This window comes from Gopherus flavomarginatus, chromosome 2 (genome assembly GCF_025201925.1).
Source record: "Gopherus flavomarginatus isolate rGopFla2 chromosome 2, rGopFla2.mat.asm, whole genome shotgun sequence".
In the NCBI taxonomy this organism is placed as follows: Eukaryota; Metazoa; Chordata; order Testudines; family Testudinidae; genus Gopherus; species Gopherus flavomarginatus.
Window position 1 is genome coordinate 243,618,282 of NC_066618.1, and position 19,144 is coordinate 243,637,425.

Below are 19,144 nucleotides of genomic sequence, written 5' to 3' on the forward strand. Positions count from 1 at the left end.
GCTCTCAGTGGACACAGTTCGCCATTCCCTGCCAATGGGAGCTGTGGGAAGCGGCACGGGCCACAGGGATGTGCTGGCTGCTGCTTCTCGCAGCTCCCATTGGCCGGAAATGGCAAATCTTGGCCACTAGGAGCTGTGAGCGGCCATGCCTGTGGACGGTCAATGTAAACAAACTGTTTTGTGGCCCGCCAGCAGATTACCCTGACGGGCTGCAGGTTGCCAACCACTAGTCTAAGGGGACTGTCTGTGATTCCATGGTAACACTGATATAATGATCCAGGAGTTCACATCTGTTACTGACTTGGTGAAATCTAATTACAGAAAACACCACCAGCCTGGGGTACCTGCCCTGCTTTCTGACAGTCTGCCCTGAGGTAGGTACTCAGTTGTGAGCCACTCCAGACAGCATGACAGTTACCGCAGAACATTTTGATAGGAAACAGCAGGTTAATTCATTAACCTTTTACTTTCACCTAGGTTCAAAGTTGTACTTCAGATTACAAGTGAAAATGCATCTGGTGGTCTCTTCATTCTAAACAGACATCTCTTCATCACAAAAACTCTACTCCAAGTCAGAAGCAGCGGCAGACACTGCTCCAAGGCTTAGCTGTTGGAATGACTGGGGTATTGTACATCAGAAGTGATATGTATTGGAATAGCTAAAAGGGGAAGTGTACAGAATGTCTTCTCTCACAATCTGGCCCTAACAAGAGATGTTGGTCCTACACTTATATGATCTAAGCCCCACAAAACGTGTTTTTAAAAAAATTATATGTTTATTGGGCTGCCTTTTTAAAGGTTCCTTCAGCTCCTAAGTTTATTTTTGGTTGATTTGCAGATTAATTCTTATGTAATAATCTGCCCTGTACAGAGAAACATTACAGAAGTCTTGCTTATTGGAAAGGTTTTCCTTATATGGGTCTTTTGAAAGGCCTGGTGCACAGAGCTTCAGTTTTAACTAAAACATGTATATAGTCAGCAAAATTTACATTTTATCTTCAGTCAGAAATTTCCTATACATCCATGTTCTCACATCTCTCAATTTTTAACATGTTAAGAGAACAACTCTGTTGTACCAACTTCTGGATCTAATATGCACGCACAATTTCCACTGAAATCAGTAGGAACTCCACAAGCAAATGTGACAGCACAATTATTTTTTATTTCTGTATAATAATGTTTTTAGTTTGAGGTTGCTTGTGAAAGTGATCTAGCATTAATACCTACAGACAAAAGTTAGTCCACACTAATATTGCAAAGGGCCCGTTGTCTTTTTCAGATCGCTTTCTCTAAATCTTAAGAATCTATAGCTGATGAGAAAGAAATCAGAGGAGGTTCAACAAGGACCAAGGCAGAGTCCTGCACTTAGGATGGAAGAATCCCATGCACTGTTACAGGCTGGGGACCAACTGACTAAGTGGCAGTTCTGCAGAAAAGGACTTGGAGATTACAGTGGATGAGAAGCTGGGTATGAATCAACAGGGCCCCTGTTGCCAAGAAAGCTAAAGGTATATTGGGCTGCATTAGTAGCAGCACTGCCAGCAGATCAAGGGAAGTGATTATTCCCCTCTATTCAGCACTCATGAGGCCACATCTGGAGTATTGCGTCCAATTTTGGGCTCCCCACTACAGGAAAGATGTGGACAAATTGGAGAGAGTCCAGCAGAGGGCAACCAAAATGATTAGGGGCCTGGGGCACATGACTTACAAGGAGAGGCTGAGGGAACTGGGCTTATTTAGTCTACAGAAGAGAAGAGTGATGGGCGATTTGATAGCAGCCTTCAACTACCTGAAGGGGGGTTCCAAAGAGGATGGAGCTCAGCTGTTTTCAGTGGTGGCAGATGACAGAAGAAGGAGCAATGGTCTCAAGTTGCAGTGGGGGAGGTCTAGGTTGGATATTAGGAAAAACTAAAGCACTGGAATGGGTTACCTAGGGAGGTGGTAGAATCTCCATCCTTAGAGGTTTTTAAGGCCCTGGTTGGGATGATTTAGTTGGGGTTGATCCTGCTTTGATTAGGGGATTGGACTAGATGACCTTCTGAGGTATCTTCCAACCCTAATATTCTATGATTTGATTGAAAAATTAAATACTTGAGATTTTTTTTTTATTTACAGCTTAACTGAAAGCTAACATAGGAGTATGTTGGCCCTTTTCAGCTATTAACTCATATAAACTAAATAATAAAGTCAAATCACTTTGACAGTTTTGTAATTTCTACACTTCAAATAGATATATTATATATACACACCAACACACACTATAGGGACTGTTACTAATCAGACTTTTAAACGTCCAAATCTGCATTCCTTTTTCCAGTGAAATAACTGTATAATAGGTAAGATCCTCGGCCCACTGACTTCAACAGAGCCAGCCTTTCACCCACAGAATGTAGAGTTAGTGGCTTATACTTTAAGACTATCCACACAATGTATCATACAGCAGCTTGATTTTATCCACAGAACTTGATTTAATTTTTACCATGACAAAATTTGATTTCTGATCATGAATCAGACTAAACAGTAAAATGAATATAACTGATTTTGTTCTAAACCCAAATTATCTTTGTACTAATGCGAGCAGACTCATAAATACCTTTGGTATTAGTTGGATCCTATTTCTAAACACAATGTTCATATTTCATCTATAATAAGTAAAGCATCTCAAAGATTTGCAAGGCACTAGTTTTGCGAGTGTCCAGTTTAGTGCCTTGAGTAAAATGAGATTGGTAGAGTCGGCTTAATCCACAGTGGAAAGTTTGTGCGCTGCACATAATTCAACACAGTTTGGCATGATTGACAGTTGCTGTTCAGAGGGGACACAAACTATACATACTCAATACATGCTAAATTCTCTCTCTCCCTTGAAATCACAGTTTGTCCAGGTCAAAACTGAGGCCATGAGTGAGACAGGGTAATGGACACTGCACTGTAATTATCTACAGGAGGCTTCGGCTTTAATTCCTGTTTGTTCTGTTCTCAGCATCCTAACAGGACAATACTTTGCCTCAATTTAAGAGCTTTACTGCAGAGAAATGGACTCTGTGGCAAATGTACAGTTGCTGTAGTGAATAAAAAGGTTAATGAACAAAATCTATTTATATTGTTTTATCCACCTCAAAGATCAGTGAATGTTACATAATTATGCATATTAAAGCTTGTTACACCATGCTCAGAATGCTGAGTCTAAATCTGATTTAGGTGGTAGTATGGATTTGGTCAAAAATATTTTGTGGAGTATGAGGACAGGAAAGGATAAGAAGGAAAGTCTTCCATTTCTTTTGATTTCTTCTTCCCATCCCTTCTCTTCTCTTCCATTCCATCTCTCCTCTCTTCTACTAAACTTTCCCATTCATTGCCATTCCCACTTTCTCCCCCTATGCACTTTCAACGTTTATTCTCTCTCTCCCTTTCCACAGCAACTCAATGCAAAAAGTAGCAATTCTTGTGATTAACACAGAGAGAGAGGGAAAAGCACAATTTCATAGTTTGAACAAATGACTGCGCTCCAGGAACTCATGCTACAGCTCCTGATACAAACTCTTTCTGGCCTCAGGTTAGTCATTAGGGGTATGTCTACAGTGAAATAAAACACCCACGTTTGGCCTATGTCAGCTGACATAGGCTTTCCGGGCTATAAAATTGCAGTGTAGATGTTAGGGCTTGAGCTTGAGCCCGGGCTCTGCAACCCCACAAGGGGGGAGGGTCCCACTGCTTGGGCTCCAGCTAGTCTGAACGTCTACATTGCCGTTTTATAGCCCTGCAGCCAGAGTCCGAGTCAGCTGACATGGGCCAGTGGTAGGAGCTGTATTGCAGGGTAGAAATGAATCTCTCTGCCTTGATCCCCCTATTGGTAAAATACCTACCTACAACCCAGATGTGAGGAGTAATGAATGCAAAGATTCTGAAGATGAAAAGAGCTATATAAATGATAAGTATCATTATGCTTGTTTCTAACATTGTATAGTCACAGCTAGAACTAGAAAACTACCAGAAGTGTTTATCTTAGTAAGAAAAATCAGAAGAACTCAGTAATATAGAATATCAGGAAGTATAGGGCACATGTGCTTATTATTATTCTTAAGAATAAACTGTATCCTTTTATAATTATATCTCATCCATATAGTAGTTACAAAAACACACACCAAGGAAAGAAGGGAATTCCAACCCAAAGACAAGTCTCTTGGCTTCTACTGCATAAATTTATGGGATGGTGGGGGGGAGGGGGAGAGAGAGAAGGGTATATGCCAGAGACCTTTATACCCCTCTCTACCACCCACAGGGAAAGCTTTCCATTCACCACTAGTGGGAATGCAAGTGCTTTTTTTCAAGACACCAGTTATATTTATTTTGAATCTCCTGTAATTCTATATTTATCCATAATATGAACATATGGATGTTAATAAGGTTGTATAAAGAAGAATACAGTCAAAACTCTTATCCAGCTCCCCTTCTCTACTCATCTGCTTCTTGAAAAAAATGATACTGTAGTAGTGCAATTATGTCAAGAAAATCCAATTTTATGACCAAAAAAGTTCTCAGAATATTATGATACGCATGCAGACAACTTTTCATAATAATAAACGGTTACTATGGACAATATTTAGCACACAGTAAAGGATAAAAAGCTGACAAAGCTTAGTTTTGTGATCCTATAACAATGCTCTGATTTTTTAAATATCTGAAATGAGTAAGCATTGATCAGTTTATACCTATATTACTTGAAAACAGTCACACATACAATGGCAAACTCCCTGGATTGCATCCTCTATGTAAGGCTAGAAATAGGTTGTCTTAACTGTGACTATTGTCTTAGGTTTCCTGGACACATTGCTGTCCTGATTATTCATATTACCAATTCTGGTTTAATTAATTAAGGCTGTCACAGAACCTGTGACTTCCACCGATTTCTAAAGGGGGAGGGGAGAGGGAGAAGAGTCAGCATGGGGCCAAGTGTTGAGTTCAGGAAAGATGCTTAGAGGGCACAGGAGATCTCTAAAACCATGTAATTTAGACAGTCACAACATGCTTTTGAAACAAACAGTAGCTGGTGGTTTTTAAAAAATTTCAGGCCCAGATGTTTAGCGTGGGTAAGCTAATGCAAGTTACTGGGCTCAATACAGAGGTAACTGGGTGAAATGTAATGGCCTGTGATTAATGCCTTTCATTTTCAGTTTTTACAACAGTTATTCAGTTGTTACCAATTTTCATTTGACTTTTGGACCCCTCAAGTACATGAAAATACTGATTATGTTAAGAAAATCCAGTGCATTACATTAGGTAGATGTGTTTGTTAATAATAAATTAGTCTAATTGTAAATACAAGACTGTCTGTTAAAGTAAGGTAACGTAGTAGAAGATACCCACATGTGGAAACATACTACTAATGTACAGCTGATGAAAAACCACAGCATTAAACTACTTTTACTTTCAGTTTTCTTACTATTCTTTAGCTGATGCTTTAATCCTGATATTTACCCAGAACACTGAGTTCATTTTTACACTAATTTTCACCCTTATAAAAAAAAAACAATAAACATTGAAATTCCCATGAAATTTTAAACAAAATCAAAACCAAAAGCAAATGTACTTTGTTTGTGATATAGAGGAAATCAGGCTAGATGACCTAAAGGTCCCTTCTTATACCAACTAAGAATCTGGCCCCTAGAGTTGTGTGTGAATTTTTCTAACTTTACAAACTTGTGAAGTATGACTGAATCTGTTCTTGATCCTGCAAAAACTTAATAAACCTAAATTACTCAGATAAACTTACATGTTTTTAGGACTGCAGCCTTTATCACCTCAATGTATTGTAACAAATGTGTGATTAAAAATATAGTTTACTGAAATATTGTGCTCAATGACTTTATGCAATTTCTGTTTCAGACTCATGAGCATTGCCATTTTAACTGTGACAAATTCAGAGTAATGAAGATAAGCACATGTGTAAATGTTAACAAGATCAAAGACTAAATTATTAACATGCATCTCCATACTACACCTCTACCCCGATATAAAGCAACCCGATATAACACGGGTTTGCACACAACACCGTAAAGCTCTGACACACTGCTCTAAGGAGTGTGTTAAGGGTGTCAGGCCAGGCCGAGGCTGAGGGATTTGATAAGGGGCTGAGGTCTCGGGGGCGGTCAGAGGCTCCCCCCGCATGGTCTGGGGGGCAGGAGCTGTGGGAGGGCACTTTGGGGGCCCCGCAGTCCCAGAGTGACCCGGGGAATTAGCGGGGGGGCTGGGAGCAGCCCGCTCTGCTTCCCTCACCTCTGCCCTAGCTGTGTCGCTCAGGGGACGGGGTTTGGGGGAAGGGATCCCCCCTGCACTCACCAGCAGCGGCGGAAACAGAGCAGCCTGGCCCCAGCCTGCTCCACTCCACCAGTTCCCAGCTGAAGCGCTCTGCTTCCTGCCACAGGTGAGTGCGGGGGGTGTCCCTTCCCCAACCTCCCTGCACTCACCTGTGGCAGGAAGTGGAGCGCTGTGGCTGGGAGGTAGCAGAGTGGAGCGGGCTGGGGCCAGGCTGCTCCGCTTCCCGCCACTGGTGAGTGTGGAGGGCATCCTTTCCCCAATCTCCCTGCACTCACTGGCAACTGGAAGTGGAGCAGCCAAGCCCCAGCCAGCTACACTCTGCCACCTTCCAGCTGTGGCACTCCGCTTCCCGCCGCAGCTGAGTGCAGGACCTTTCCCCAGCCGCCCCCCAGCAACACAGCTGGGGCTAGGGCAAGAAAAGCAGAGCAGGCTGGGGCTGTGTTGCTCCACTTCCCGCCGCAGGTGAGTGCGCGGGGGCATCCTTTCCCCAACCTCTCCACACTTACCAATGGCAGGAAGCAGAGCGCCGTGGCTGGGAGCTGGCAGGGTGGAATGGACTGGGGTCAGGCTGCTCCACTTCCTGCCGCCACCGGTGAGTGCCTGTCAGGGAGGGATGGATAGGGGTCGGAGTAGTCAGGTGACAGGGGGGTTGGGTAGGGGGTGGGATCCTGGGGGTGATTAGGGATCGGGGGGTCTCTGGAGGGTGCGGTCAGGGAACAAGGAACGGGGGACGGGGCAAAGCAAGTTTGATATAACGCAGTCTCACCTATAACGCGGTGAGATTTTTTGTCTCCCGAGGACCGCGTTATATCGGGGTAGAGGTGTATTTCACTTCTAAGCTGACAGCCACCACTGCAGACTTAGCCCTGACCCTGCGAAGCCTCACACAAATACTTCACTGTAACAGTGAAACTGCTTATGTGTTCATAGTAAATATTTCAGATGAAGTATACACTCCTGAAAACAGGAGTTTAAAATCTGGACAAAATCTTAGCTAATGAAAAAGACTGAACTACTATGTGTTCAAATTCTTTTAAGCAACTCCATCACAATAAACAGTTTTTTGTAAAGAAAAATGAACTCATCTTATTTATTTCCTCCATCTCCTCCTTTTCGAACACCATCAAGATGTGAGAGGGAGTATTTTTATCTCACATAACCCTAGTTAGCAAGAATAAAACCTTTACGCTAGAAATACTCGGACATTATAACTCTAGAAATGTATAACTGCCTTTTAAAAAAAGTTTTAAAATTAACAATGAAAAAATGAAGTCTTTGGAGTCTCCTGATATAACCTGCTGATTGACTACTGCTTCAATAGGTGTTGAAAATCCATAATATCTCACAGTAGGCAATCAGCATCCAGCGGGATTGGACCCATAGTTTGTATGTCCTTAGAATACACACACAGGAGAAATTTCCCCATTCAATATTCTTGAGGACTGGCAAGTAGCCATTTTTCCTTCCAAATACAGGAAACTGGAGAAGCAGGCTAGATTTATCCCCAGTGTAACATTTTTGAAGGCAAATGAATGGATTTGTCTCAGTGATTTTAAAATAGTTTTAAGATTTTCTTCACAGTGACTATTAAAGTGATAAAATAGGGGAAGCACCCCTATATTTCTGAAATGTCTCTACTTCCAAGATTTTAATACATGAGCTCCAGTGTTATCTCTTTGTTTAATATGTTCCGAGATATTTTTGATTTATGCCATGGTCCCCAAGTTACACCAGTGTTAAAACAATTTTATTATTATTATGCATTGTTAATGAATATTCACTTTTTAGATGTGTATCTCGTCTTTCTGTGACTTTTGTTGTAGCAGGGATTGGTCTATAATGCTTAACTGTTGAGCAGCTTTGTATGTGTATGGTGATTTTGTAATCCTGTCCATTTATTTTTTGATTAATTGCTATGACAGTAATTATGTCAAAAAGACACCAATAAAAATAAATTGGAAAGCACATTCTGAGTCAGGATAGAATTTAGGTTGATGGAGGTCATGTTTAACTAACTTGCTAGATTACTTTATAGATCCTACAGTCATGATAAAAGAAAGGCAGGGTACATAAAACAGATTTTCAGAAAGCTTTTGACACCTTCCATATACCAAGAGATTAATGGCAACAAATAGTCTGAGAACAGGAAGCAAAACAGAGCACTAGATAAAAGGAAACAAAAAGATAGCTACAAACGGAAGTTTTACAAGTTGAAAAGGGTTATGAATCCAGGCTCAGTTTTAACATTTAAGTAACAATTATTAAACAATTAAATAATTTGGCCAAGATATAGAAAACAAAAATTTCCAAATCTGTAGATAATACTGAAAATGGAATCTGAATAAAAAATAATTTGCAATACAACTAGAATAAAAGGGAATGGCATAATTTGAATGATTAAGTAGATTGAAAATGCTAAAAAATGTAACAATTAGTTTGGGAATAAAGAATGAAGCAGCTAGGGAATCTGTGCTAAATAGAACAGCCATTCTGCACATTCAGTCTTAGAGTTGTAGATTAGAAAGCCAGAAGGGACCATTGTGATGATCCAGCTTGACCTCCTGTATAACACAGGCCACAGAACTTCTCTGAACTAATTTCTTTTGGAATTAGAGCATATCTTTTAGAAAAGCATTTGGAGATGAATGGATCAGGAAATGAATTTCAGAGTTACTACAAAACAATTGCTGAACCTCTCAGCCAGGAATACAGCTGCAATAAAAGAAGGGAAGCAGAAACTGACTGTATTACCTAACGAATGATCAATAAGAAAAAGAATGGTTCCTGTTTTATTGTTAGACCCCCAAATAGAATTGCACGTATATAATTATTTACTGTTCCATACAAATTGATTCTTTTGAGAGGGAACATCATAGATTTTTAATACCAGAAAGGACCACTATTATAATTTAGTCTGGTATCTTGCATAATACAGGCCACAGAATTTCACCTACTAATTCCTGAATCAAACTCAAATCTGTTAAGTCAGAGCATCTCTCTTATCAGAGTCTCAAGAAAATCAGTTATGGAAAGGCTTAATGAGTTTGAATGATTTCCCTTTGAAAAGACAAGAGAAACTATTCACACTATTGAATAGTGTCAAAAATTAGGATATAGCCCAGAGCTAGGATTAAAAAGGAAATTATTCTTATGCTACCAGTATTTAATGCAGAGGATACTAATAAACACAGAATGAGTTTCCAGAATGACTAAAAAGCGACAAAGAGTCCTGTGGCACCTGATGAAGTGGGTATTCACCCACAAAAGCTTATGCTCCAATACTTCTGTTGGTCTATAAAGGTGCCACAAGACTGTCTTTTTTTTTGGTTTTTTTTTTTTTTTTTTTCAGATCCAGACTAACACGGCTACCCCTCTGATGCAAAATGACTAAAGGCAATTTAAGCAAAAGTTATAGAGTTTAGTTGACTTATGGAGGAGACTGAGGCAAAGTGATGGTGAATAAAAAGGAAAGTTGAATGGAGGTCAACCCAAAATGAGTAGTCTTGCTAGGCCAGACTGCCTCTCCTTTTTGTTAAAAGGTTATATTTTCCTGACATGGAATATTCCCTGATGTTCCCATAAACAATTTATGGATCTATATGCACGTACATTTCGCAGATTCACTCCACCCTACTTCTCAAAAAGTTTACCAACCACCTCCTCCACCCTCTCAATCCTTTATAACCCTCTCTCCATCCCATCTCCCCTGTCCTAAACAATTAGGACAGAAGAAGGTCAATATAATCTGTGCTTTTCCTATATGAATGTCCTTCAAGACAAGTCACTACTGGTTTTAATCCTACCTTACAACTTCCTTGTTGTTTAGTTATGATTGACACGCAAGTATTTTCTGATGCTCTGCTACATGTTTGCTCTTTATCACTTGATTGGTTCAAGATGACAAAAGCTGATTACAAAAAGTACAGGTGGAGAATACCCTTCAAGGTCTATCAAGGAGCATTTGTACATCAATCTAGGTATATATCCAGCCCTCACTACCAATTTCTTTTTCTTAATTTCATCCTGTAACTGCAACAACACACGGTACCAGTCTCAACAATCTTTCTCAACTCACATTTAGGGCTTGTCTACACTTACAGTACTGCAATGGTGCAGCTGCAGCACTTAGTGAAAACGCTACCTACACCAACAGGAGAGCTTCTCCCATCGGCATAGGTACTCCACCTTCCCGAGACGTGGCAGCTATGAGGATGGGAGCAGCTCTCCCATCAACATAGTGTTGTCTACACTGGGAGTTTGGTCAGTATAACTGTGTCACTCACAGTGCGGATTTTCCCCACGCTGAGTGACGTACTTATACCAACATAAGTTCTTAGTGTAGACCAGGGCTCAGCAATTGCTCAAAGCTATAGATAATTTTATTCTTTAAATTCCTTGCAACAACCAGTCCCTCTATCATTTTATCATATTTATTGCTCTCCTTTAAATTCTATCTTATTTGTCTACATTTTTAGGAAGAGGGTGTTCAGAAATGAATACAGTATTACAAATAGTTTCCGTAGTCATACTTTGGGGGACCCTTACCTCCACCTCCTTAAAATGGTGTTTCTGCATATCCAGCCTTTACTAATTTACATCTTTTGAAGACCTTATGTACATCTGTAGTGGAAGGGGTTAAAGCAAGCCAAAGAGGCTGTGCAGCACCCCAGCCAATCCTGGAAGGGCTTATTGGGAGCCAATCAAGTGGAGGCTTGAAAGCAGCCTGTTAGGGCCATGCTGGACCCTATAAGAAGGCTGCAGGGCACAGCAGAGTGGAGTCTCTTCCCTTGAGGGCAAAGGGAGAACTAGCTCTTAGAGAAGCACTTAAGACAGGGCTGGGCAGGGTCAGCAAAGGCTGGGAGAGCTCGAGGCTGATGACTGCCAGACTGGGGCCCTGACACAAAGGGTCAGATATGGTGCTGGGGCTACAGGGAAGGGACCTAGGGAAACAGGCAGTAGAGGAGAGCTGGATGAGGGCAGTAAGTGGTTGCCACTAGAGAGTCCCTGGGTTGGGGCTCAGAGTAGCGGGCAAGCCTGGGCACCCCCCCCTTTTCCCTCTCACTTGCCAGTGATGAGAGTGGCTAAGCCAGACTGCAGTTTGCCCATGGGGGAAGGGACAAGACTGAGGACTGCAGTGAGCCATTGAGGCAAGTGATAGAAACAGAAGCTGCTGGTCCCCCGGAAGGAGGGCCGGGGTGAGAGCTAACAGAGCAGGCACAGCCAGAGGGTAGTGTCCAGAAGCGAATGCTGCGGTACGAGAGTGACATGGGTCCGACTCCGAGAAAGTAATGCAGAGCGAGACACTACTAATGAAGGTGCACTGCTGAAAGAGCTAATTCCCAAACCAACCAGCAGGAGGTGCTGCAGTGGTTGAGTCTGTGCCCTGTTACATCATTTACGAACTGTTAAAGATTCTTTAAAATATTACTCTAATTTTTATTACAAAGCAGTACACTGCTTTAAAATAATCTTTATTTTTCTTTAGATAATTTTTTTTTAACTTCATAATATACTATGATCTGTTTTATCAAAATATGTACAGTATGAGGCATTTCTTTTACTCAACCTACTTTTAATTCTTCTGATAAAACTTAAATTCTCATTCTGGATTTTGTATGTTGTTTTAAAATTAGTTATTGCTTCAACTCTTTGCGAAATGGTTACGCTGCCAAAGGCCTCCCTGACTTCTTTGCAAAATCCAGCTACCAACACTCATTTGAGGGCAAACTGTGTTATAAAGTAGATTTTACCTCTAATTGGATTAGTAGCCCAATAACTTCTTTATGTGTGTTTGCCACTTAACTGCTTTTCAGTATAAATCACCCACAAATTCAACTTCTTCCATGTATTTAGTACTCACTCTTTACTTATGTGTAGCGAATAGATCTTTTTAAATCTCTGCGCGAGTGGCTGTACAATTCAAGCAGAAGTCGATGTCAGTAGTGGAAGGTCAACTTTAACAAGTGTAATACGGCATACTCTCTAACACGCCAGTCAATATTTCCTCACAGCGTTCTTTTTAAAAAACTGTTTTTATGACGACAGTAAATTGCAAGTAGAGTCTGACTGAGAAACGTAATTTGAAATGTGGAAAGCTGCCAGAAAGCTTTATTTACATTTATAAAAAATAAAAAGGGTGCCTATGTATTTGCTTTAAGCACCCTTGACAAAACACTTAAAAATCATAAACTGCCTATATTATAAATTAAATTGTGGCAATTCCATCTCAGCCCCGAACCAAAAAACAAAAACATTAAAAAAGTTGAAACAGCCTTTCTTCTTTCCCCGTTAACCACCCTCAAAATTCTGTCTCATTTTCAAACACTTGGGGAAAAGAAAACCCATGAAGTTTGCAACACACCCTGAATGACATCAGATTCTGGTTATTTCAGATTCAATGGGGGAAGCACTGAGAGTCCCCTCAGAATGCCCTGGCAAGTGGGTCCCTATCCTCATCTAGACTTAGGAGATTCCAGCTCAAATGAGTGAAAAGAGTCTCTCTCTCAAATAAGTAGCTAGGTCCTGATTCACAAAGAAACTTAGGTATGGTGACATTCAAAATCACAATGTATAACTTTTAGGGACTTAGAAAATCACTTGGATTCACAAAGCCTGAGTTAGGCACCTAGATCCCTATACAATGAAAGTACAGAGAGATGGGTGCCTCAAAAACAGGATTCATTAAAGTCAGCATGCTAGACAATGCCTCCCGTAACTTAGGCAATGGGAGCTGCCATGCCAAGAGGTGTACTAAGATCTGCCCCCTCTCTTTTGGATAGGCACCTAAGTCTGGGAGGCAGCAATGCTCCTCCTTCTGTGTGGGATTCTCAGCTGCAAACCCTCTCCTGGCATTAGGGGGGACTTGAACTGGAGGGGAAGGGAGTGTTGCTAATAAATAGATGTTTAGAGCACAACTGTGCAAGTGTATCTCCTACATTCCAGGTGAGTTCTCTAACAACTGTCCTGAAAGTTATGACGGATTCAAGGGCAATTTAGCAGGGGTTCTGTGAATCCCAGTGGGACATGATTCTGGGATTAAGGCACCTAAAGTGCTAATTAGGCACCCAAGTTCTTTTGTGAATCTAGTTCTTAGGGTGTTATAAGTCAAAACCAACACCTTAAATTTTATCTGAAAACCTGCAGTAAAGAACAAATCCCTAAGCAAAAAAGTGTAACATGCTTATGGAAAGATATTCCACTTCATAAGCAGGCCACCACATTCTTCACCAGCTTAATTTTCAAGATGGCATATAAAGGTGAAACCCCGTGTGTACAATGGAAAGCAATGATATATTTTAGTAGTAGTTCTATAGCTTAAGTGCAAGCGTGCAAGACTGATAGTATATTTCTGAAGTGTGCAAGTAATACTTCTCTCAAGTTATGGTGGCAAATTCTACGCTCAGGTTCTCATATGCAACTTCATTAAAGTCAGTCAAGACACACATATGAAACAGAGCTGAACTTGGGTGCCCACTGAAGACAACAATTTGTACTCAAACTTTTAAGAGCCTCTGTCAATATAGTTTATTGCAAACAATACATTTTCGTTGCTACACATGAAGTGGCAAAAGCATGCATTTTGCAATTACATACCTTGAAGATGCAATTTCCACTTTGGTTCTTGCCATAGCAGCTGCCCTTTGTGCACCCTCTATGGCTCTATCCACTTTTTCTTTAGTTTTGGTGTTTCTTATTGGTATAAGTTGCTTCCTTATTCCACGGACCAAAACATTGTTTTTATATTTTCCCTCTTCCTTTGTGCCATCTGGAAATATGGTGCATCCATATCCATGCCTTTTATTATTTAGCCATTCTCCTTCATATTTCATACCATTTGAACGCTCACTAATACCAAAACCATTGCGCTTGTCATTCTTCCACTCTCCCATGTATGTTTCTGTTGTGGTGGCATCAACATGGTCTTCCATAGGGCAATAATCACAGTCACCATCTCCAAAACTAATCGTAGAATTGGCATCACTAGAACTAATTCTGCTCATAGCAGCATCACTCCTGACAGAGCTACGTTTGCTAGATATTGATGATTTAGATTCAGATTTTCTAAGTTTTATACTACCAAGAAGGGATCCTCTTCTGAACAAGCCTCCTCTTTTCTTACTACCCATGGCTTCCGGTTCACTGTGAAAATTCAAAACAAACCCACCTCTTGTTCCAGCTGGGCTGTCTGAAGTAATGTCATGCAGAACAGTGCCATTGCTCTGCTCACTACGAAGTGAGACTAGAGATGTTCGGAGGGGTGAACGGATCACAGTTGCCATGCCATAAGGTACACTTTGACGTACACCATATCCGTGCCGCATCCCTCCTGTCCACTGTCCCTGGTATGTACCTTTTAAAAGAATAATCAATGGAAACAACATTTAAGAAGCAATTCAATTACAGAGGAAGTGATGCCATCACTATAATAGTATACCTACAGCCAGCTATTTTATCAAACATTTTTGGCAAAATTTCATCAGAAAAGGCAACACATATTACATGATAAAAAGAATCTTGGAATAGAAAAATATTTTTCTAACTTTAAAAAAAAAATATTCTGCTGTTTAATAAAAATTTAGCATTTCAAATGAACCCAGTACTAAGACAACTAAAAATCCAGCAGTGTCCAGTCTGATTTTAATCTGGGTCTCTCAACAAAAAGGCACTCCTAATGGTTTATTGCACAATGATTTCTTGCACACTAGTGCCAAAACATATTTTAACAGGAAAAAAAAATCTAATTTTGCTGAGATGCCAGAAATGAAACTGTAGTATATTACCTTTGCCTCTTCTTACTCCTTGAGAAATTTTGGCATTTACATTTTTTGCTGCCAACATATATTTCGCTATCATGAGTACTGAATAGCTGTGTTGGCTATAAAAATCAATAACTCCCCTGTAGGTTGTATTTCATTTCAGACCTTTGTTCTACTTGTAGCAAGAGAAATACTGTACTATGAGACATCCACAAAGAACCCGGAAAAACAGCATACATCTTATCCTGCAGTCTGATCATATGCAAAAGTGCCAGTGAAATCAGTGGGAGATCTGCTTAAGAAACAACTGAGTTCAGGTTCAAAGACAACATGTTCAAGGCCTAATGAAATTTAGAACAATGACGACTGACGAGACATGGAAAATAGTTTTGCTTGTAAATTTTATTTTTATATTTAATTAAATAATTGCATTACTAAATTTGTGATAAAGCTATCAGACCTAAGGCAGAAACTTCAAGTTTCTCACTATTCACTTAAATATGAAAAGAATTTGAAGTTCCCTCTCATTTGTGCTCATTTGTATGTAATTAGGACAGGCCAACGGCAGAGTAGCAGAGAATTAGGGAATACCATTTTAGCTGTACCTGAATATGTTATGTCACAGTCTTAACCCTGATTTCTTTTTAAAATGGAAACAGAAGAGGGAGTTGCATAACATTTGAAAAGAGGCAGTAACAGATATCTGTATGGTTGATGATGTACTGCCTGGGGTTAAAAAAGTGAATTCAGGTTACTCCCTGGTACATGGTTGTCTCCTTAAGAACATAGGAGCTACCATACTGGGTTAAGACCAGAGGTTCACCTAGTTCAATATCCTGCATCTGATGATAGCCAATACCAGATGTGGGGTTTCTTGCACTTTCCTCTAACACAATAGCCAGATTTGTCCCCCAAGAAGTTCTTGTCCTAATCCTCAAAAGTTAGAGATTGATTTAAACCCTGAAACATGGAGGTTCAATCTCTCTCTCTCCTCCTCCCCCTACCCTCCACCAACTGCCCAAAACACTGACATACACAACTCTGGATATTCTTAGAAAAGTACTAAGAAGAAACTTTTTAAAATATCCTTGTTTGGTTTTAGTCTGTTAGCTGCATAACACATTAAATTGCTCTTTAGATAAATATATTTGACATTTTGAAGTCAGTGATTTTCTGTAAATGCTTGCATTTGTCAAATGCCTCAAATTTTAACATCACTTAAAGTTTAATTTGAGTAATTGTTTGAAATTAAATCTCAGTTTTATGTACATAGTCCAGTTTGGTTATGCATTTGTGTGAAAATTACTCATCAATATACAATATTATTACCTTTTGCCACTTATCATACCTGTCTGAACATGCTAATTTAAAAGCATCAATTTATAAGCTTTGTCACAAAGATTTTTTTAATCAATTTATATTTCATATAATGTTAAATAAGCTCAACAATAACTATTTAGTGTTAAAATATTCTAGCAAGTGAAGGTTTTCCTTTCTAACAGATGGCTGCTGACATCAACAGTAAGCAACTTTCTTAGATTCTCTCTCCCTCTCTGTATCCTAGATACCTGCTGAAGCACTGGTTTTTAAGGCTGCTGAATCTAGAAACATGGTTATTTAGAAATACTCAACATATGGAGCAGGGCAAATAAAAAACATGAGCATAATACATGGATGTGGTCTGTAAATAGTTTTAAAAGTAAAGTCTTTTTCTTGACACTTGTTACTTTAACAAATATTTTTCCTGGAAATAAATGTATGAATAGTCGAGAACAGCTGAAGCTATATTTTGCCCCCACTTCCATCCATATGATTACAAAAGGTGTACCTTTAGAACCCCGAGGTGAGAATCTGGCTACAATGTTTTGCTGCTACATATATCAACTGTCTAATTTGTTATGCCAGTAATAACAGTTCTGTTACTTTAAAATAAATACACTTCACTCTCATTTAGACTAGGCCCCATTATACCATGTTGGCAACCCACCACGTGGCCTCTTTATATTGCCAGAACAGTGTAGATCAGAATCAGTCCACTCTATTTAAATAAAAAAAATTATCATAAATATCAAAGCTAGGATGGCCTGCAATTTTTATTGATCACACAATACTTTTGTTTTGAAAAGGGAACACATAAGATCAAAAATGTGTAACAATTATGACATATGTTTTTCACTTCTTTGTAGGAGAAAATGGAAATGGTTATGATTTGCTCCAGAGAGCATTAAAACCAGGACAATTAATTTACTCTTATGTGCTTATCAGATTCTTCTTTCTACTGGGACAATGAAATCAAGGCCAGCTCCTTATTAAAAAAAAGAAAAGAAAAATTAGCTAACGAGGAAGTGGAATATTCTATAAATCAAAAATGGGGGCGAGGGCGGGAGGAAGAGAACAGACAAAAACACCATGCCACGGATATTTCATCTGATTTTTGTGTGTGTAGTTTTGCAGTGCAACAATTCTCAAGGACTCAGATATTTGGCTGTAATTAGGCATTAAACAGAGAGGTATCCCTCTTTATTATTACTAGGCGGTATCATGTAGAAAAGTGTCCACTCTTGCATTAAGTTTTACAGCTATATTCAAATATATTCCATTTAAAATGTTTGCTGAAAGCATACATATACATAAATGTGGAAACAATCGTCTTACATAAATTATAGTTGCATCTATTATTTCCAAAGTGAAAATTTAAGAATTTGTTAGAGGAGTATGATTTATCCATAATAATACTGTAATATAATGAAAGGCTAACATATTCAATAAACAACATGATCTACAAAAAACATAACAGAAAGCTTTTGGTTCCTGTTCATTTTAACTATAACTGATTAGTCATTATTAACTGATAACTAATTAGTACCATTGATAGTGGCTTTAAGGCTACCACTGTAATTACCAAATGATTTAAAAACTGCATGTGCTCCTCAAAGAAATGAGCTACAACTGGGCCACACAGCAAAATAGTTGAATTCACTACAGTTAAATTCACTAACAGTTTTGGATGGCCCCAAATTGCATTTGTCAGCAAATAATTATTGATCTAAAAAGTTTACCTAGCTCTAATTAAAACCTAAATTTATAATCTTTTCCATGGAGATTTAGTTGAATGCCAGTTTAAAAAGCACATACACACAATGGACTGTATTATGCTGTGGTGCAGATGAAAATTAAAGGAAGTTTTGTATGCAGACAGAGATCAGAAGAAGTTTGCTTGTTGCCAGTGTTTGTTATTTCTATACTTATATGTACATCCCTCTCACACTTACACACTTTAAGAAAAACTTATTGTGGAAACTATTTCTGTTTAGATTCTTTTTTAAAATCACTACAATCTAAGTATCAGCACATATATAAACTTATTTCATTATGCTAGTGTTCTCCAGAACAGCAAACAATGGCCTGCAATTACAAGCTACTTTAAAAACAATAACAAGCCAGAAAAACTAGCCAACAGGCAATGCACAAGCCAACTCAGCATAAAACAAGCTCAATTTCTGCTTATTTTGAGCAGCTTTGGTATATGCTCAGTTTGTTTGTAGTAACAATTCAGATATTTTTCTGAATAGTTTTCTGCGGTTTCCCATTTGCTGCTGTGTTGTTTGCAGTGCCTCAAAACTAAAGCCCTGACTCTGCAGACACCTAAGAATGTATGTAACTTAACTCAAATGAGTTGTCCTATTAAAATCAACAGGAATGCACATGCTCAAATATACTGACATGTTCTTAAGTGTTTGCAGAATTGGGGCCTTAGTAATAGATATACATTAACAGAACAAAAATTCTTAAGATAGGATAGTGTGGATTTTTTTATAAAGCTACTGACTTCCAAACTATCTATGAAGACAATTGTCTTCTGAATTACATTCTGCCTCATTAAGAGGGGGGAAAAATGGATTCCCACAATTAGCCTAAAAAAAGAACAGTGTATGTTAATTATTGAGAAACCTATTTCTAACAATAACGAGCATGCTAATTTACTTTAAAAATATGGCTACAATGAATTATACTTGCCATCAGCCCTTTTTAAATGTCTAATCCACCAGAAAAAAACACAAACAAAAGAATCC

At 39.2% G+C, this 19,144-nt stretch overlaps 1 protein-coding gene across 3 annotated transcripts in view; it reads right to left on the bottom strand.

The window, feature by feature from the left end:
- JPH1 (junctophilin 1) overlaps positions 1-19,144 on the bottom strand; it is a 124,275-nt gene that overhangs the window by 102,686 nt on the left and 2,445 nt on the right. For all 3 annotated transcript variants that reach the window (XM_050940902.1, XM_050940901.1, XM_050940900.1), the window contains exon 2: positions 13,909-14,665. In XM_050940902.1, coding sequence (XP_050796859.1) covers positions 13,909-14,665 — 757 coding nt within the window. The remainder of the gene's footprint in view (positions 1-13,908; positions 14,666-19,144) is intronic.